This window comes from Myripristis murdjan, chromosome 4 (assembly GCF_902150065.1).
Source record: "Myripristis murdjan chromosome 4, fMyrMur1.1, whole genome shotgun sequence".
Classification (NCBI taxonomy): Eukaryota; Metazoa; Chordata; class Actinopteri; order Holocentriformes; family Holocentridae; genus Myripristis; species Myripristis murdjan.
In genome coordinates, this window is record NC_043983.1 from 1,886,368 (window position 1) to 1,908,349 (window position 21,982).

General features: G+C 38.8%; 1 protein-coding gene across 1 annotated transcript; it reads left to right on the plus strand.

Moving 5' to 3' along the window:
• Positions 1-1,552: 1,552 nt before the first annotated feature.
• LOC115358288 (uncharacterized) lies at positions 1,553-17,383 on the plus strand. Its single transcript, XM_030050190.1, has 9 exons — positions 1,553-1,928; positions 2,575-2,727; positions 3,169-3,274; positions 6,441-6,564; positions 7,663-10,053; positions 10,509-10,677; positions 12,151-12,313; positions 14,618-14,750; positions 16,861-17,383. The coding sequence occupies exons 1-9, from the start codon at positions 1,864-1,866 to the stop codon at positions 17,019-17,021; spliced, it is 3,465 nt and encodes a 1,154-aa protein (XP_029906050.1). The 5' UTR covers positions 1,553-1,863; the 3' UTR covers positions 17,022-17,383.
• Positions 17,384-21,982: the final 4,599 nt, after the last annotated feature.

Sequence of the window (21,982 nt, forward strand, 5' to 3'; positions counted from 1 at the left end):
AATTATAAGCGTCTATCTGACATTTTGTTCAAAAAGGAGTATTCTTACTGTGTACATTTATTGACAGGCCTTACAGGATAAAAAAAAAGTGACTCGCTGCAAATGGAACCGAACTATATGTATGAATCCATGCTTATATTCTGTCAGGCAGGTTCCCATCTTGAAGAGTTTGCACTGTTCCGAAATGTCTCTAATATCTGTCTTATATTCATTTGTATAGTGGCATAAAGTTGACAGCACTGCCGTTCAGGAAAATACCATCCTTTCAGATTAACCTATATTGCAAAATGTATATTGAAATAGAAATGTATTACTGACTTCCTACACTCCCAGTGTTGCAGCTTATTTATATAAAAATATACATGGAACTGCTTTGAAGTATTTTGAATAAAGAGGTGATTTTCTAATGATCATAGCTTATGTATAAATCAGATTTGAGTCAAGTATCTATCATTTGTCCATAAGTTACTAAACCAACTACCATTCATCTTCTTCATTTAGCAAACCTGTTGAATCACTGTCTGCAGCCATCCAGTTTCCAAACATTTCATTTCCATTAAGCCTCACACTCCAATCCTGTTTTATTGTCTGATTTGTCACAGAGTGCAGTGTGAATTTGTAGTTTACAAAGGTACACGCAAACTGTAGACTAGTAATATCCATTTTTAAAAGGATTCTGGCAAATTCATTGTGAGTATTTTAGTTTACACTTAAAAACACATAAACACTATAAAATACATTTAAAATGCCAAAAAGTATTTTTCCTCCAAAAATGTCAGAGCTAGGCTAATTTTTGAGCTGTATTTTATTTACTACTGTAATGCAAGTGTATTTTTGGTAACAAGATCAGAGAAACTGAAAGAAGTGTGCAACCAGTTATGTCATCCAAAAGCATTATTATATCTATCTATAAATGGAGAGATCTCTGTCTGTATGTGCGTGTATGGCTCAATAATCTCTGCGAAGGTATATCCAATCAAATCCAAACTTGGCTTTGGATTTGAGATCAAAATGAGGCACAAAAGTTGAGAAAATCTGAAAATTATGACAGAGCTTGATGAGATTTCTTTTGAAACTGAAAAGGAGCCTAATTTGAGATTTGTGTGTTTTTGCTCTGGAGGGAAAAAAGGGAAACAGGAGAAATAAGCTACAGTCTCATTTTGGTTTCACACAGTTCTCATAGTTGTCTAAGAGACAAATGAAACACTTGTGAGAGCTCTTTCCTGAATGCCTTTTCCTCTGGGGTGCATGAACACAACGCGATTCAATCCGTGAATTTCCTGTTCGAGCTGTTGTTTTATTCCCTTCCCTTCATATTGTTCTGTTGAAATGAATGAAAGTAAACTAACAACTTAAAAATATTAAAAATTATTCGTTTACAAGCACACACCCAACCCGCAAGAGAGATTGGACGTACGCACTCTTGGGCCCGTGCGGCCAACGTCTTATCTGATTGATAGAACGAGAAGCTACCCATTATTTTCAACCAATCAAAGACTTGTATGGGCGGGATATCCGCCTGCTGCAGGAAAAGAGGAGAAGAGGCGGGTCGACGTACTTGGAGGGAAGTTTAACCAGCATAGCTCGCTCCGTACTTTCGTCGAAAACAAAGGGTGACGTTAGTAAACAAAGAAGGTAGTACGTGCTCTGTCGAGTTGGAAAACAAGAAGCCCTTTACCGTTTTTATGGAAAGGGATCGACACAGACGCTTTGCTGACCAGCGCTAGCTCAACGTTATACTAAAACGTGGTTTGACGTAGCAAGATGTGGCTAAGTTTTCCTCCTCAGTCGCGAGTGAGCCTAGGTAGCCACGACATGGGTCCTCACCAGTGCAGGCAGTGCTGAAAAGATACAAGTATAGTCATGGATCGAAATAGGAGGAGGCTCCAGAGTCAACTGTGTAAAGCTGTGATCGATGGAGAGCCCAGGTGAAGTGCAGCCCTCCTTTCTCTACTCGTTGCACGGGCAGGCAAAGATGGGGCAGCATAGTGGAGAGTCACCATTCGCCACCACCAGACCTCTCTTATCCTTTGTATTTTTTAATACGGTCATTAGTATTACGTTGCCTGGTAAAGCAGTAACTTTGAGAAACTAACCTAACCTACCTAACACTGCGCTGCTGGATTAAGAAGTTATTTTCCAGTTGTCTCCATGTCTGTCGTGGTCCCTGGCTGTGTTCATGATGCCCACTGCAGAGGGGAAGACACTTTTTTGATGGCGTGAGGTTTTGGTCCTGATGGACTGCAGTCTTCTGCCAGAAGGGAGGGACACTCACTGATTACCTCACTTACATGCAGAGAGGAGGAACTCATCAGTGAAATGACCTGGTGGAGCTTTTGGTTGAAATGAATAGCTCTCCATGGCGCATCGTCGCCTACCGCTGGTCTAGATGTAGTTTAATATGATACCAGTATCTTTACTCTAAATCCATGTGGTCATTAAAAAAATAATAATAATAATAAAAAACTGACTAAAAATCGTCAAAAAGGTCACACTTAAATGAATTGATTCCCCCCCCATGACCCCTAATACTTTCTTAGAGTGGATTGTAACTGACCTCTCTTTCCTTGACAGATCTGTGCAGATGCTTCTGTCACAAGGTGCCAGTCCTGACATGGTTGGCAGTAAAGGGGTTGCTGCGATCCACCTGGCTGTGGGCAAAGAGACTGAGAAGAGCACTCGGAGCTTGAAATTAATGCTGCAACATGGAGCGGACCCCAATGTCAAGTATGGCTAAATGGTTAAAACAATGACATGAAAAATGACTTTTCCCTCTGTAGCAATTCTATTCTTATATCAAATCTCAATACTTCCTGGAAAATTTCAGTGCTTCATTATTTGTAGGTGCAATATGTAGGTTTGTGAAGTAAATTTTAAACTCAAAAAATAAAAAAAATCTTATTTTATGAAAAATATGTATGAAATAAATATATTGTTTAAATTATCCTCATGGGAAAACTGGGTCACTGGAACACTGAAAGTTTACTGTTGTTCTTTACAATGTCATGGCATTTCCTTTTCCTGTGTCTTGCTTGATGGAAGTAAGACACAATTTACTTAAAAGTTTGTTGACCACAAATGCATGCAGTGTAATCTTACGTGCACGGCAATTTAATGACACAAACATATCATTGTTTCTGGACTGAGGTTCTTGTGTGTTTCGCCCAGATCATCAGAGGGCCTGACTCCGCTTCATGTTGCTGCACTGTGGGGATGTTATCAAAACCTCAAACTACTCCTGATGAACGGAGGGAACCCCAGCATCAAAGATCATGTAAGAAGAATTAGTTCTCGCATTAACAGTCTTTCATGCATGACTAATTTGTCATAAGATAATGCATAAATCAGAGGGGGTTTGGACAGTATGGTCAAAATCTAATATCGCTGTATGGTTGACTGGATACTTATGTCAATATTGTGGTGATGTTGTAGGGATGACTACTGATGCTTTCATAAGATAGTTACATATGGGAGATTTCTGATAATCAGTCATTCATGATGTGGATATGATGACCAAGCAGGTAAAAGCAAATTACAGAATAGCTACAGCAGTCCAATAAGTTCAGAAAATTGCAACCCTTTACTGTAATGCAACCACTTAATGCAACACTTAATCATGTTCTGATATTACAATGATCAAAATCCGAGATGGAAATTTCAAGTAATTTAGTAGTCAGTTACTCTAGAGATAACGCGTTGATTAGTCTTTAAATAATAAAAAGAGTGCTCATTTTAAAAATGATTGACCAGAGAAAGAACGGATTTGTGTGTGAAACTTAGACTTTCCTTTATGCACAGAGCTCATCAAATCTGTGCTTACTTTTCTTTCTTTGTGTGTGGCATAGGGCTGTACGATATGACGATATATATTGTGCAGCAGTAGAAAAACATCTACCGTTCCATGTTTTGTTCTATTGTTTATTATGGGAGCTTATTTTCTGTAGTTAGGGCAGTGCTTTGCATTCCTCTGCACTGCAGGCATGAGCGAAGGCAACCTAAACTAACTGCACGGTGTTCACACGGTGTGAGTGTCACATTTCACCAATCACTAAAACACTGACAGCAGTGTCATTTTTATTAACTGTGCTAATGAAGCTCTGATTAAAAACAGCAGATCTCATGGCGCTCATCCACTGAGACAAAACGCTCATTCCAAAGCAATATTTTGATTTATTTCTCACTGTGAATTTAGTGACACCTTGCAGTCTGTAGAATTTGGTGATGAGCTGGCAACATCAGAACAGATACACAAGCCTCCTCAGTTCTAGCTGGTTGACGAGACATGAAAATCAACATCATGTTGTCCTCATCAACTGGCATAAAACATGGAGGTTACACAAAAAAGTCTAGCGGACAGTTCTGGAGAGGAGCAGGAAGCTCCGATTGCAGCTTCTGCAGGAGCCACACACACCTGCGGCATAGTTGTGGTGGTGTTTTGACAGAAAAATTTGCCTAGGTAGCTGCCTGAAGTATGTATGAGTATGAGTGTCGCTCCATATGGCACATTGACAGCAGTATTGTTGTCTGGGGAAAAATTGTGCCAGAATTTGGAAGCATGTACAGATCACTGATAGTCCTTTCATCATCACTCTTCTGTTTTACATATTTTATATTTTGTTTACCATTGAATTGAAAATTTGCACAAAGTTCCAAATAAAAGGAGAAAAATGATCAAATCTGATTAAGTACCTTTTATTTGTCCAGTATATAATTCAAAATGCAATAAGAAATAAGTCTCGTGATGTGGTCATTTTATATAAACTATTTATTCATGTAATTTACTTAAAACTGCTGTATCGTGATATATATCATTATCAGTATATGAAATTACCTATATCGGGATATGAAATTTAATTGATATTGCACAGTCCTTGTATAGGCAAGCACAAATAATACATGGCTGTTTAACAGTGAAACAACAGCCTATATAAACACAAATAAGCAATCTATACTGTAGTGATAGGTGCTAGGTAGCAGCCACCTGTCGCCATTTTGAATCCATCAATTAGGAGAAGCAGGCTCAGATTTCCTCAAGCAGGTTACAGCCCCACCCTGTGGACTCAGCTGGAACTGCCAGACTTTAGTGAGGGATTTAGTGGGGAGTGAGGAAATCGTTTTTATTTTTCAGTCTGGCAGGCAAAATAATTTGGCAAATTTCGAGTAGTTAGTAACATAATGAACATTCTCATCTGTAATTACAGCATCGATATACAGTTAGGTCCAAAAAAGTATTTGGACAGTGACACAATATTCATAATCCTGCCCTTGTACACTACCACCGTGGATTTGAAATGGAGTAATCAAGACGTGATAGAAGTGCAGACTTTCAACTTTAATTTAAGGGGTTGAACAAAAACATGGTATTAACAATTTAGGAATTACAGCCAGTTTTATACATAGTTACCCCATTTTCAGAGGCTCAAAAGCAATCGGACACTTGACTAAGAATCAGTTTCATGGTCAGGTGTGGCCTCTTCCCTCATTATTCCATTACAAATTAAGAAAGTAAAAGGTGTTGAGTTCATTCCAAGTGCTTGCATTTGTGTTTGGTGGTTGTTTATCAGAACTCTCAATATGCAATCCAAAGAGGTGTCTGTGCAGGTGAAGGAGGCCATTATTAGGCTCAAAAAAAAAAAAAAAAAAATCTATCAGACAGATAGCAACAGTTTTAGGAGCAGCCAAACATTGGTTTGGTATATCCTGAAAAAGAAGGAATGCACTAGTAAACTCAGCAACTTGCAGCTTGGCAGAGCATCTCAGAATTTGATGTTGTTCATGGGTTCCTGGCTTCAGGCAGTCATAGACTGCAAAGGATTTTCCTCCAAATATTGAAAATAATGCTTATAATTACAGTTATGTATGTTATGTATAGTTTGTCCAATTACTTTTGAGCCTCTGAAAATGGGGGTGACGATGTATAAAACTGGCTGTAATTCCTACACGGTTAATGCCATATTTCTGTTCAACCCCTTAAATTAAAGTCTATTTCAAAGACACCACGCACACCAGCATACATATACTTAATAACTCAAGCTAATGTAATAATCTGTAGCATTTGTAGATAACCAGGTCGCCATTTTCCTGTGATGTCTGTGGTACTTGAAGGGTGTGTCCTTAATATGATGCTATTGAAGGCTAGAGAAATTAAAAAAAATATTGGGATAATACAGCATTATAAGAAAAATTAATTTTAAACTTTAGGACTACATACAGAAATTGCTGTTTTAACAGCTGTTGTATTTTAATTTTGCATTTTCTGTAGCACTGGGGCAGGGTTCTTGCTATGGCTCTGCATCACAGAACTATAGCATGAATAAAAAACGGTTTAGAACGGGTTAAAATCTCAGAACTATTAAAAATGTATCCCCTAATGACCAGCTTTGAATGTTGACATTTTGAAGCAGTTTAGTTTACTCTTGTTATCTCCTTCATTTGTGCAGGAAGGGAATACACCAGGGCGGCTGGCAGAGCAACAGGAGAATCGAAAATGTGCCCAGCTGATTCAGGAGTACCAGGCCAGCTCAGTGGATGCAGAAGATGAGGACTTGCCTCAGTTCCAATACTGTAAAGATATTTGTTTTTCAGAGACTTTGGCTGGTTAATGATTAATGACTGAAATTTACCGCCTTAGACTGTAGAAATTCTAGATTAATATCTTGACAAGTGTGCTACATCAAAAACTTCTCTTAAAATCCCATGTGTTTACAGTGCATTCAGAAAGTATTCAGACCCTCATCACTTTTTTCACTTTTATGTTGCAGCCTGATGCTGCAATCGTTTAAAGTCCTTTTTTCTCTCATTAATCTACACTCAGTACCCCATAATTACAAAATGAAAACAGAATTTTAGAATTTTTTACAAATTTATTAAAAAGGAAAAACTGAAATATCACTGAGACATAAGTATTCAGACCCTTTGCAACAACACTTGAAATTGAGCTCAACATAACAAAAGTGAAAAAAGTGAAGGGGGTCTGAATACTTTCTGAATGCACTGTAAAAAGTGCATTTTTTAAAACTCTGTTGCATTCTTTTGGTCAAGGGAATCAAAAACAAAATCAAGGAATTTCAAAGTTTGTGTTTTCCGGACCTGAAAAACTCAGCGAGAATGATTCTTATCTAAATGTTTTGAAAATGGAGCAGAGATATGCTCACTTTTAACCACTAAGCCAGTTAACATTGAGCATGGCTGGTGACAGGGTGTTTCACACTTTTGAAGGAATAATAATCCAAATAATAGACTTTCTGATTACATCCCAGCCCTAAGTGATAATGTCACTTAATCAAAAGAATTCCTTTGAATTTCAAACTCAGATTTTCTTTGAAATCCTGCAGAATATAAATCATTACTGATCTTTGGTATTTTGTTATGTCTTGTAAAAATACAGAGGAACCGCAGTCACTGTCAACAGCGCCTGATTGATTCCAAAATTCTGTCACAGCTCTATTTTCTGAGCCAAATATTATTTTCAGAATTGAAAAGAATCTCCACGCAGTGGCTAATTACTTGCCAAAGAGTCTGGCAATGTGTGAAAAGCTATCAGCCACAAATATTTTTTTTTACCAGAATTTACCAGAACCAGCATTAGCTGGTTATGGTAGATGGTAATTTATCACCCTTATGGGAACACTTTGTCACTTTATATCTTCCTGTTTCTTACAGCTGTTTATTCAGACCAAATGGACACGTCCAGTTATCCTGACTCCGACTTCAGTTTTAGCTCCCACTTGTCTAGGATGAGTGACTTTGGGGAGGCCCAGCTGAGTAGCACAAGACGCTCATCATTTCTTGACTTATCAGCCATTAATGTCCAACCAAGTTGTGGAGAGGTGTCTTGCAAGAGACTTTCCAGTATGGAAGCTAACAAGCACCACAACCAAGTCTGGGACAAACATTTGTGTTGGCCGTATGAGGGTCCCTCCATATTATCAAGTACTCGTATGTCCATTGTAGGCTCTGGAGCCGCAATGCCAGTTCTTCAGGAGGATGTTATGTTTACTGATGACAGCATGCTAACATCAAAAGCAAATTCTGATCCTGCTACAGCTGAGGGAAGGACCTCCATGTTTCGTAAAGATGCTCCCACAACCTGTCCTTCGAGACGAGCAAGTCGTAAAAGTGTAAGCTTCCAAGATGTAGATGAATATTTCCCTGTTTTCAGCCCTGAATCTCACAAAACACAGCGAGCTATTGACACTGGCCAGCATCAGGAGAGCATACCTTTCTCTGAATTCTCTGACTTTCTAGATTCGGAACGCATGGCCACTGTTACATATCAGCAAGGGATTGATGTAACATCACCAGATCACGTTTACATTTTTTGCAGGGACAGCAGTGAGAGCACAGAGGAGGACATGGAGAAAACAATAATTAGTCCTTTCCTGTTGGGAGAGAGCAAATATGAAAAGGAGGATGAAAACGAAAATGTGGCTGGGACAGGGTTACCTGAACAGCCGGCCTGTAGTTCACAGGGCGGTAGCAGCAGTGGGACTAGTAGTCACTACAGCAGCTGTGAAAGCGACCATTACACCAGTGCTATGGAGGCGTCTCTGTACCCGAGACTCACGCCACCTTTGGAGAAGGAAATACCTGCTGGTGATGAATCTGTCAAAGAAACACAAATTTCTCCAGTCTATGATTCTACATTTAAAAAATCCCCAAGCAACGATGTTCCAGGTATTTGTCATAGCCCTGAACAAAATATTTTGGATACTAGCGAAACTGACGTGAATAAGGTGGCAGTGAGGCCAGTGGCACATACCCCAGAGGCTGGTGCCGCTGCAGCACTGGAGGAAGACTCTGATCTTCCATTGATCCCAAGTCCTTTTGTAACGGGAAGGACACGCTCAAGGTTAAGTCGATGTTCACTGAGAACCAGCAGAACCCCAGAGAGTCTCCTCTCCACATCTTCTCTGTTTGATAAGACCCTGCCCACACCAATTCGAACACGCCGCCAAACTCCCAGGTCTCAGAGCAGAAATGTCTTAGACAATTCACCATGTGGAACTTGTTATACACCATCCTATTCAGGGAGTAGCACAGGCAGCACCGGAGGAGAGTGTTTGCCCTCAGAGTGCCAGGACACACAATCCAGCACACTCCGGGCTAGTGTTGGTATTAGCCAAGCTGATACCCTTATCCTCTCCAGGAATGTGGCTGACTCTATTGAAGAACCACAGAGTTTGAGTGACACAATCATACTGGAGAAAAAAGTGGACTCCTCAACAGACGCATACGAAAAAAATCTCCAAGAGATTATTCTGGCTATGCAAGGCAAGGGTCTTGCAGAAGGAGAAGACTTTATGACAGATGATCTGACGAGTACAGATGAGGCAACAACAAAGGTAAATTTAAAAGATGTCCCTGTAAGAGCCCAAGGGGATAGCCTGGAAAATGAAGATGCCTGGATCACTGAGGACTGTGGCTCTCAGGCCAACTCAGTGGCATCCTCATCCAGCTCCAGCTATTTTTCTCCGAGAAAGTCCAGGGAAGAATCTGACCCTCCATGCACACCAGGTACAGGATGCACCCCAAGGTACAGCATGAGCAGACTGTCAAGCTGCCGTAGGCCACGGCACTTAGCAAACCTGTCTTACACCCCAGGAGGACGTCCTGTCATCCAGGATCTGGATGAACCAGTGGAGTACCTTTACACTGACATCGAACAGGGCCACAAGCTGATTGAGACCCACGTCCCACCTACAGTCAACAGCTCACTCAGCTCTAGCATGAACACTTCAACCAGTGATGAGACCATCCTCTACGACTGGCGCTCCATGCGGGTTGACCTTATGAAGAGCAAAGGAAAAGAGAACCAGAAACCCACAAAGGTGCCAACAGAGGAGAATGATGAGAAGGAGGATCGTTTGTTGCAGGAGACCAGAGGGATAACTGACAAGGAGCTGAGACACAGGCTGCTGGAGCTGGGTGAGAGCCCAGGTCCTATCAGCAGCCGCACGCGGCCCACTTACATGAAAAGGCTGCGCCACCTGTTGCTGGAGTCAAACTCCCGATCACCACCACGGCAGAAACAGATGGAACAGTCACAGCCAGGTAATGCTGTTCCTCATGAAAAATTACTGATGTGTTCACATCACTTATGCTTAGGTCATGATAATGAACTTTCTCAGGGAGTTGCAATTTGATTTGGGGGTGAGTTGATGGACTTGAGAAGATTATCTTTAAAAAAAAAAAAAAAAAAAAACATAAAATGTACAAAATACCTAAATATGTTGTTGCTTTTGGTTGTAGTATTAAATTAGTCTTTCTTGTGAAATTATGAGTATTCCTGAATAATACAAAAAAAAAAAAAAAAAACACTTGGGTATTAAAGCTTGTCACCCATTTTTGAGAAGCATCACCTTGCTTTTTGGGATTTTGGGGTGGAATAGCTTAATTACCATTGTTAATGATGTGAGGGCCAGTATATAATGCCTGTGACTGTTTTCTTGTCTTCCCTGTGATCATTGTGACACAGCCAGTGATTTTATTGTGTTTTTGTTCTGTAGATATGGGCTATGCTCCAGAACTGTGCCAGGCCTTGCAGACCTTCGAGCTGCCTGATTGTCACACCGATGAGCTGGCGCTATGCCAGCAGTTTGACCAACCAGATCAGAACAGGAAGTGGAGGGAGGGTATCATCAAGTCCAGCTTCAACTACCTGCTGCTGGACCCAAGGTCAGTTCTTGAAGTTAGGCCTGTGACGATAATAAATATTTTGCTGTGCAATTAATTGCATCAGAAATTATTGCAATAAGCGATAATACTGCGTAATATTGTGCTTTTAAGACCATTTTTATTATTGTTGTAATTTTGACATTTTCAGACCATTCTTTAAACTTATATTATTATAATAAAGGCATAATGATGCAAGTACACCCCTTTGAAGACAAATAAACATTTATTCAACAACAATATTTAAAAATGTAAACAAGAAAATTTAAATATCCAAAATAAATAACACATAAAAATACCAAAATAAATAAATAAAGACCTTATGAATACAAAAAAATTGACCATGTCGTGATAGTTCCAGCTCTAAGTAAAAGTAAAAAAAGTAAAAATTTTATTTGTATAGCGCTCTTCACAGTACTAATACACAGAGTGCTTTACAGTAAAACAGATAAAACAGAACAGTCAGGTGACTGTCAACATCATAATCAATATCGACATCATCACCAACAACAACAACAAAAACAACATCAGTAATAAAGCCATAGCTGTGTGACAGAGGCAGTGCGACATAGGGCGCAAGTGCATTTTTCACCAGCAATAAAGAAAAAGACCATACAGCTGTACAAATGAAAAATGAAAAAGAAAAAGAGCCCCGGAGAAGGCGTAACCTCAGGCCTACGTTAAGAAGGCTTGCCGGAACATATGGGTTTTTAGCTGCTTTCTAAAGCTATCCACGGACTGGGCAGCTCTCAGAGCCTGAGGAAGCGAGTTCCAGAGGCGTGGTGCCACTGCTGCAAAGGCCCGATCACCTTTAGTTTTTAATTTAGTGCGGGGCACTGCCAGGAGCCCCTGGTCAGCTGACCGCAGAGAGCGACTGGGGGTGTGATGGTGGATGAGGTCACAGATGTAGCTGGGAGCCGAGCCGTGGATAGCCTTGAAAGTGAACAGTAATAACTTGTACTGGATCCTGAAAGTAACAGGTAACCAATGTAGGGCAGCAAGTATTGGTGTGATATGACAAGATTTCTTAGACCTGGTGAGTAATCTGGCAGCTGCATTTTGGACCAGTTAGAGACGGTTTATGGATGCTTGGTTTAGGCAAGAGAAAAGTCAGTTACAATAATCAAGCCTGGAAGAAATAAATGCATGTATAGCCATCTCCAGCTCTGAGCGCGAGATGATGGTGAAAGAAACAATTACGACTCAGAGACTTAACATGAGTGTCCAGGAGCATTAAATGATCAAAATGTACACCATGGTTCCTGATACTAGGACGGGCGTTGTTTTTGAGGGGGCCCAGATGATCTACTACCCTGCTCTGTTGTTTCTAGCTTGATATTCATGTTTGCTCATCAGGTGTGAACTACCCCAAATTACATACTGATTCTTTTTTGTGTAATATCCCTGTAATAAACATATACAGTACATCTTCCACTCTGTGTATTGAAAAAACGTTTTTTTAATCTTCTCTCTCAGAGTGACAAAAAACCTGCCATTCCGCAGTCGGACCCTGACTCCACAGGAGTGTTTCCAGACATTCGTCAGTGCCATATTTTATGTGGGGAAAGGGAAACGCTCCCGCCCCTACAGCCATCTGTATGAGGCTTTAGAGTACCACACAGGTGACAAGACCTCCAAGGTAAGGGATGTGAAACGTAAATGCAACTGTTAATATACCTGTGAACTAAAACATTGAACAAATTTCTCGTCAGAGACTGACACTGCTCTGTCTTTCAGCCATGATTGTTGTTGTGATGAGAATGCTGTAGGTTGTGTGGTAGGGTGCAAATGCCCCACCATGTCATCATGCTGCTCTATAGTTATCATAATATGACACTTCTTTTTACATTGGTATTATTGTGAGCTGTATGATATGGCATAGCCCTAGTGTACAATACCTACACACTTGAGGAGATGCACTTCCTTGGGCAGCAATCAATAAATGGTCCTCAGTCTATAAAAAGTAGTCACTCTCTTTAAGGTTGGCCAAGCAGCAAAGGCAAAAAACTGAGAAAAACTCAGTAATGCAGTCCAGGTGATTTATTTATAAGCAGTGAAAAAACAGACAAAATCGGTGCAGTAATATTTACAGTGCAGGCCTCACGAAAAATTCAAACTGAAGAAAAAGAAAAAAAAAGTTGCAAAATAAGAGAAATTAACCAAAGACAAAGCTCTGAGAAAAAAACTTTGCACTGTGCTGAAGGCTATGCCCCTTTAAGACAGGATCCTTTAAGCAGATACAAACTGACCGGCCATGTGGTTACAACTGCACTTCAGGAACTCCAGCCTCCTCCTTACAGAAGTTAGTTCATACCAAGAAACACAGCAAAATCAATTATCTCATACAAGATGAACATCTTCACTGCAAACACATTAAAACATCAACAATTTTACTGTTAAACACCTATTACCAATGCTAAGCAAATTTTATTTCAAAAAGGAAATTACAATAGCATTTCAGAATTCTCGCAGAAACCCCCCTCCAGCTCTAGCCCACATGGTGCGTTCCCCCAGGACAAAAGCCAATAGCACACTCCTATCTGGTTTGGCAGTTCCAGGTCTGAGCAGGAGAGTGAGCAGAGCAGAGAACAGGTGACAATTTTTTTGTCGGATGAATACAATAAATTGAAATGCCTAGGACAAATCAGTCTATGTATTATTTAAAATGCATTTTGTGTACTTTGTTATAGTGTGACCCATAATAGAGAAAAGTATTACCTTTTAGTTTCAGGCCTCCTGACATTAACAAACAGGAGTACACATGTTAACTCACACTATGATAACGTTCCAACCTATACACTTCCCTGGCTTTTGATTTGATTATTAATAGAATTGGCTACATAGGGTGTGTGCATGTGAGTGTGCATCTTACTTTAGACATCACAGTATAACCATGACAGACCATGACACTCTCCATCCTCATATTTAAAAAAAAAAAAAAAAAAAAAAAACATCCTTCACTTCAGAAAAACATCATTAACAAAAAATTCAAATGTTTTATTTTGCATTTTAAAGGATAATGTTCAATGGTTTGTTCATATGTACAATGGTTTATCAGATAAGAAGCAAAAAGAATGGCTTGAATTGTTCAGCTCTAAAAATATGTATGATTTATTCAGATTTAAAGACCTGTATTGTGTCAAAATGCAGGCTTTTTACATTTTTCATTTCACAAAGGTCAGATATCCCATCCAGATCTCTGTTTGTAAATGTGAGAGTGTAAACATGTATCCAGCATCGTCCATGTGTTCAGCTCTATGGGGTTTACTTCTGTCTCTTACAGTTTGAACAGTTCTAACACACATCTATAGGAAACTCTCTCCCATCCATGTTCAGTGAATTGATTCTCTAAAGCAGAAAAATGTGTCCCATTTAGTATCTAATGCAGTTTTAGCCAGCTTTACAATAATGGGATGGTTCCATAGAATATTTCACAGGACAGATGGTGAAACTAAATGAAACAAGTAAATGATTTGATACCTACATTCTTGCAAAATGGTCACATGGACCAACTGTGAACACAGGAGGTCAAAGAGCTCAAAATGACACAGGGCCTACATGGAGAACACAAAGAACTCAAACTAATGCTTCCCCTGATGACATTCTGTCTTGATTTTGCCGCAAAAGCTGTACTTTTTAACAAGTATATTGGGGCCTTTAAATGTCTGCCATCTCTCTGCTTTTGTGATTGTACAGTAAAAGGTAATAAGTCTTCCACCCAGTATTCACAAGTGTAGTGTAGTTTATTTGCACATAAAAAAAAAAAAGAGAAGAAAAGAAATCTAAAATGTGCATGTGAGAAAAAGTACATGATAAAACAATGAAAACATTTAAGACAACATACAACTCAACACCCAGAGAGAAGGAATCTGAATAATAAATAGCTATATAAAAAAATTCAAGTGTAATGCTAATAGAAAGCACAACCTCTCCCCTCTGTCAGAAACTGTGCTCCAAAGTGCAGCACATCCTGCAGGTGTGGAGTGCTGGCCTGGGTGTCATCTCTCTGCATTGTTTCCAGAATGTCATTCCAGTGGAGGCCTACACAAGAGAGGCCTGCATGGTGGACGCCATCGGTGAGTACTGGCTCAGAGAGGCATTGCTTTGAATATATCATTCAATAGAAGCTATAGCCCTGACTTGCTGAAGTCCCTTTACCCAGGAAATTCAAAAAAATATCTAGAACATGAGAAGGGCGGGGATGCATGTATGTATGTGTATGTGTGATATGTAATAACTACATTTTGTAGATACTATGCTAAACATGTAGTACACTGGTATGGTCCTTCAGATTCAATTTTTATGAATATTAGGCCTTTAAAAGTCATTAAATAGTCTTAATTTGAATTTATGGTGTATTTCCACAAACCTGTTATTAGATTTCATTCATCCATCTTTTAATGTCTTTTTGTTAAAATCAGTCAAGCTCTACTGCATTAAAGTTATGATTTCTGTTGTTACAAAAAACTGTAAACCCCCCACTGAAGCTACTACTTTCTTTATACTGACATGCTACACTTAACCTGTTGGGAAAATGTCAGCTGTGTATGAACTCACTTCATACCTGCTTTCATATACAGCATTGACATGCATACAGCAAACCAGATTATTTACTGTAGCATCTGTGGAGAAAAATCCATGTAAAAAATCCTTGGACTTACTTGCCCCTAGTTCTCTGTTCAAGAAAAAAAAAAAAAAACCTGTTAAGATTTATTTCAGCAGTAGCTGCTGCTGTCTAAGCCATAGGAATTTGTTTGAATGGTGTAGTCAATATGTAACCATATTCCTATCCAACATTGTGTTTGAATAAGAAGATGATGATGATGTCTCAAATTTTGTTAAAACTGGTCTTGAAAAGGTCTTAAAATGCATTAAATTTAATACCTGTACACACCCTGGAAAACACACAAGTGTACATTTACATTGATTATTACAGTGCGTGATTGAGCACTCATTTCAGTATGACCTCATTTCTGAGTAACAGACTGACTCACATCTGATCACATGATTTTTGGTGATATCTAATCAAATTACGACACTGGCAAAAAATTTCTACAGACAGATTTTTTCAGTGTTTAAATTGACATGCAGGGCTTGAAACATCTGATTGCTACTCATTTTGTTGTGGTTAATCCTAAGGGTTCGTAATGAACAAATCAGCACAACACCTCATGACCATAAACCCTCAGTGAGAACAAGGACAAGCTCCCACATAAAATAATAACACTAAGAACAAGTAATTGTCTTGTTCAGGGGTGGAAGGTGTATTTTCACCGTCCAGCAAACTGTTTCTTTCAATCACTTGTTAAATCATTTAATTTTCATCAGCAAAATGTTAGAACTAATGACATGCATTTCATAAGTTCCAGGAGCTGAGATCAATCTTCACATTGCTTACTTAGACTGACCTGCAGCCAGAAAAATGCCAAAAAAAAAAAAAAAAATGTTTTGTAAGATGCAGAACGTATATCGTCCCGCACCCTGCTCTAACTTGCAGAATTTCCCAGTCTTATTCACAAAAGAACTGCAGCATTTTAGTTAGAGACTTCAATCAGGCAGACATCAAATCAGATTGACACAGTGAGGTAGAAAACATGGCACAGCCAATCCTTAACTGACTCATGACAACACGTCATTTATTGTGCAAAATCACGCTGGATGTCAAAACAGTTGATGTTAACACAGCTCATCATTTGCATGGTGAATGACATGTTGCAGATTTGAGTAGCAGGCAGGATGAACTCCATTCTACATTTTGGCTACTTTAGTTCCTATACACCCGTATAAAGAAGATGCTTGCATTTTGAGAAGATGTTAATCTGTTTACTTGATAAATTAAACGAATAATTGATTATCAATAGTTAGTTCATTTTCTGTAGATCAATTAACTGACTAATTTTTTCAGCTCCACTGTTGTTACAATTATAATGTAGCCATGGATGCCAGTATTAGAATTCCAGTTACAAAAAAAAAAAAAAAAAAAAAAATCAGTCCTCAATATTAGGACAGCGCTTAGTGATTCTGTGGTGTTTTGTATTTTACTACAGGTTTTCACATTTTTGTGCTGTGGTCATAATGTTCTTGTTGTGAGTAATTGCAGCAAAACATGAAACTTTGAGAACTTTGATCCTCTTGACACTCCAGCTGATTGTTAACATGCCACATAATCATATAATTGCCCGGCAGGGTTGAATATGCTGACCAATCAGAAGCGAGGAGACTACTATGGCTTGGTGTCCAACTGGCCAGTGAAGAGGCGGCGAGAGCTCGGGGTCCACCTGTTGTACCGAGCCATGCAGATCTTCCTGGCTGAAGGCGAGCGACAGCTCCGACCCTGCAGACATTAGACAGTAGTGACCCCTGCTGGAGCACAGTGTGGACTGCAGCACTGAGCAAACACTTGGAGAGGGAAAAGACCACTATCAGGTTAAGAAAAAAGAGCCTTGTCATCTCTTCATGGCTGCCTGAACAGGGAAACCATGTGGAATCTGATATGACACGTCTGATGCATTCAAAGCTGTGTAATGCAGAAACATTTGCCCTGTTCGGGTCAGAAAAAAGATGACACAAAGAGTAATATTCCTGTGTAAATGAAGATAGTTTTCTACTCAAGAAAAAGAAAAAAAAAAAAAAATTGAACAAAGTGGGCCAACTGCCTCCACATACACTGAAAACAGCAATCCAAGGCTGCAGGTCCTTTCCCTCAGAAGGCACGAGAAAAAAGCATTTCAAAGTTAAAACCTCACTTCCCAGCGGCGTGCTTCCCTTCAGACTTCTGTATCATTAATGACTTTTCCAAATTGATCCAACACCATATTCAAATGTCTTAAGCAGTATAATCATATTAGGTGGTGCCACAGCGCACATTCACAGCGCAATGCATAATGTCTTGAGAAATGATTTTGTAAGTGTGTGTCAGTGTGGTATAACACTTGGAGCAAGCTTGGCTGTGAATCACATCACTGTTTGCAGCGTTAACAGTGGCACCACACAGATGCTGGTGAATCCTGGCTGATGACTGTGTTCATCTGCTCCACCAGACGTTTTGGGAGACAACCAGGCATCAACGGGAGGTAAAATAGTTTGGTAAATATCAGGGATGTGCCAGCTCCTGTCCATACAGTGTATGGATGAAGTAGCATTCAGTCAGTAACACAAAGCTGTAGGATGATCTCTAGTAAAGTAGTTTCGATTTTGCATTATAAAACTGATAAACGGATAATTCAGCAGGGGTGTGTATGGTTTTGGAAGCTGGAGATTGTAAATGTGATTCCTATTTCAATTGTTTGCTTATTGTTTTGCTCAGAAGACTTTATAGCCCATGCTTAAGCCTCTGGTTGTCTGTGCATAATTGTTAAATGTCGACATCATCAAGATATGAAGAAATAGAATGCGCATGTATGTAACTATAGACTAGCACTTAAGTGTTTGTTGACCAGAGGTGTAAGATCACTGTCATTGTCATTGATAGTATGGAACCCCCCCTGAGGTCACATGGTTGGAAAAATTATAATCCATGAACAAATCTCTACCCACAAATTGTTATAAATAGATGAACTGTAGAAGGGAGAATAAATAGAAAAATAAAACCCTCAGACTTGTGAATTGATGCTACACTGTTAATTTCCTGCCTTTTTCCAATTTTTTTTTTTTAACAGTAACTTCAATATTCCTTTACTCCCACCCACCCACAACCACAGTAGTACTTAACACAGAATAACAAGTCACCTACATAAAGAAACAATACTACGGGAATATGTCAGGTCATCATTTCAAAATATTTAAGTTTTCTGCTGGTTAGTATGTCAAAAGCACCGAATACTGCATGACCCTTGAGTCTCATCGATTGTTATGATGCCAGGTATGTTGCTTTACACATGGCAGTTTGCATGTCCCAGGGTACAGTTTGCCAGTGTGAGGGTATGGTTTACGAATTCAAGGGTTCAAGATTTGTACATGGATTTATTTTTTCTACCATGTGATCCACAGTGGGGTTCTGTATGTTCACTCCATTTCCTGTGGCATTGATCAGGGCAGGAAATCGATACCAGCCACCAGGCTATGTGGCTACTGTCATTCGTAGGTGTAGTTCTGTCCTGAAAATCCAGATGCTTAGGAAAATGGTGAATGTGGCTGGTTGATTTTGGTATGAAGCGGCCTCTGTGACCAGTGGACAGAACGGCTTCCTGCCCTGTCAGTGACTAATCTGCCAAAGTCTTGATCAGTTGTTAAAATTTTAGCTCATAATCCTTCAACGCAACACTGTTTGACACTTCTGTTTTAACCGTTTTCTCTTTTCAGGGTATTGTACTAGATCAGGTCTTAGAGGAAGTCTATAGTCAGCAAATATTTAACAAAAAAAGGCATTAATCACAAGGTTATATTATCAACATAATTTTATTTTAGAAGCATTATTTTTTTACCCTTCCAGTTGTCAATTTTTGAAAAATTAGACTGAGATCACACGATTAGAGTATAATCTTTGTAGTGATATTTTTGTTAGAATGAAATTGATCATTTCAGTATGAAGTCATGTTAATAGTGTGACTAGCTGAGTAGATATCACAGAAGATTTCATGGCCCTAGAATTTAAGTTGCTTATGTCTATTTCATCACTGGTTTTCAGATTGAAACTACACATCATGTATCATTCCTCTGTAAAGATACATGTAATGGATTTCCTTTAGGCTCTGGAGTGCTCAGGCTCATTTTTTGTTGTGATACTTTGTCTTTATTTTTGTTCTTTTCCTGCTATTTGTATTCTTCTTTATAAATGTAAAAAATACAGAAGACATGAACTTGAACTTTGTGGTCTTGGTGTTTTCATGGTCTGTTCTCTGGATCCCTCTAGTGGGCATAGGCGGTCAGTTAAATGCTCACTAGTCTTAGTTTGTTTTCGGGTTTCATTATTACTCTAACTTAGACTCGTTTTTTATGGGGTAATTTTACGAACTATCATTTCATTTTTTCCTAGAGAACAATCTGTGAAATTATACTCCTCAGTAATGCTGTATGGTAACTACGCCAGTGAGCTGCAGCAAGATACTTGAAAACTGGAATAGTGGCATAACTCAGACGTGGCTCATGCCTCATACAAAATCCCAACAAAAGAAAAAAAAATCCACTTTCACAGCTATTACCTTAAGTTTAGCATTCAGTATCTGTAACTCATTGAGGATCCAGTCTATAAAATTGCTAATTGTTACCATTTTGTGAAAAATGACTTAAGTTACATATTATCCTTTAAAAAGACTTTTTTTCTCATTATTTTGTATAAAGATTTTGATACAAAATAACATGCTATTTTGATGGGTTTTTTTTTGTTTGTTTGTTTGTTTTGTTTTTTACTTTTTTTGTCTTTATGTTTTGTTTTATAATGGCTTTTAGTTTTTTAGGTTTCTGTGTTTGAAATGTGTTCTTATTGGAAAGCATTTTGTAACTTGAAATGTGCTATATATAGCGTTTTAGTATTATTGTTGTTGTTGTTATTATTATTATTATTATTATTATTACTAGGGTTAGGGTACTACTACTACTACTAGTACTACTACTACTATTACTACTATTATTATCATCATCATCAAAGTACTTCAAATAGTAATCATGACTCTGGGTTACAAAGATTTACAGCCTCCTGCTATAGGTTAGTCGATACTTACTAGCAAGAATTATCATGCTTTGTATATGAATGTACTCTGCAACATACACTCATCTAGTGGCTGCCCTGCGGCTGGGTGACTTTACTGAGCCATGATATTATCTATCTGAACAGAGGTTCATATCTCACTTTCATATTTACTCTCCCATGCATGCATTTCACAATTTGACTGCCTAGATAACAATCTGCAAAATGTATAGAGTAAATAACTAATAAAAACAATTACTGATAAGTAATAAATAATAATAATAATGTAGTACTATATCTGAAATATCCTTTAAAATAACAGATGATAGCATACATTTTCCAATGCTATGCTGCAGAGTTGTTTTGAGGGGTGAAGACTAGTTTCACATTTTACCCCTTGTGATTATATGAAACTGATGGGGCATATCAGTGGGGGGTTTCCATTGCACCAGTGCTGTTCTGTCTTTACTGGTCCTACAGTGGCTATGACACAGTATCAAGTCTCTGTAGTTTTCTGTTTAAATAGGGAGCTGCTCTGGTCCTGACTGGGTGGGACAGCAGCCTTCAGAAACCCAGATGTAACCCAACTGCAAGGGCTAGTACCTAATTATGTTTGGGCGTCTTACCAGCAAGCCGCTATCATACTCAAACCGAACCACACTTTGAAGAAAATGTTAATGAAAAACCAACTGTATTGTGCCACTATGGGTCTGATTGGGTATGATATGAGGCAGCTGAGAACAACACAAAGAGGTTATGTGACTTAAGAGACAGCACAATGTCCGATTTGCTTAAGAAAATATTCTGAATGATAGCAATTTGTACTTGACATGTTAAATGATGTGAAAGTAATTACTAGAATTTTATCTTAATTTGACAATTTCATTATCTTACAGTAAAATAATTTTATAAATTCAGCATCCCTTGCAAGTAAATGCAAACACCTGAAAACAACATTGAAACAACTTCACTTCGCTAAACGACACAGAAAATTTTTGCCCTTGTACATACTTGTACATTGAAATTAGAGTCTGTGTCTAGTTCAGCAGTCAGTTCAAGGAGGCAAATTCTCAGTACAGTTGGACAAAATCCTCTTTATTGCCTAATTTCTGTAGACACTGTATATGCATACATGCTGGCTGAAAGCAGGGACACTTCTGTAGAGGCATGTTTTTGTTTTCAGTATGCTGAACACTTGCATAGTTAAGGATTGTGTGTGTGTGTGTGTAACTTTTACTGTAAAATTTTACTGTGATACTCTGGGTATCTGACAACTAAGCATTCAGCTGTAAGAAAAATGCAGTATAATCTTTACAGACCAAAATGCCTGCTCTGACTGCAGCACATTTTAACTGTCAAAAGAGACCACTAAACTACATTTACCAAGTTTACCATACTCACCTTTTTGTGGTTTAGGCAGACTGTGTAGTTTGAAAGGGGAGGGCACAACACTTTACGATATGCACAATTTATATATTGTTAAATTTAACTTATATATGCCTCATGTTAAGCACAACTCCACTACCGCATCATAAATAAAAATGTAGGGGGAAATCACTCCATTTTTTATGTTGATGTTGATGATATGAAAACACTGGATTCAAGGGACATTTATAATGGGTCCATAAATGCTGTTGGATATCAGCTTTGGAATCCAGAGCTCAGACTGTAAACCTGAGGGGC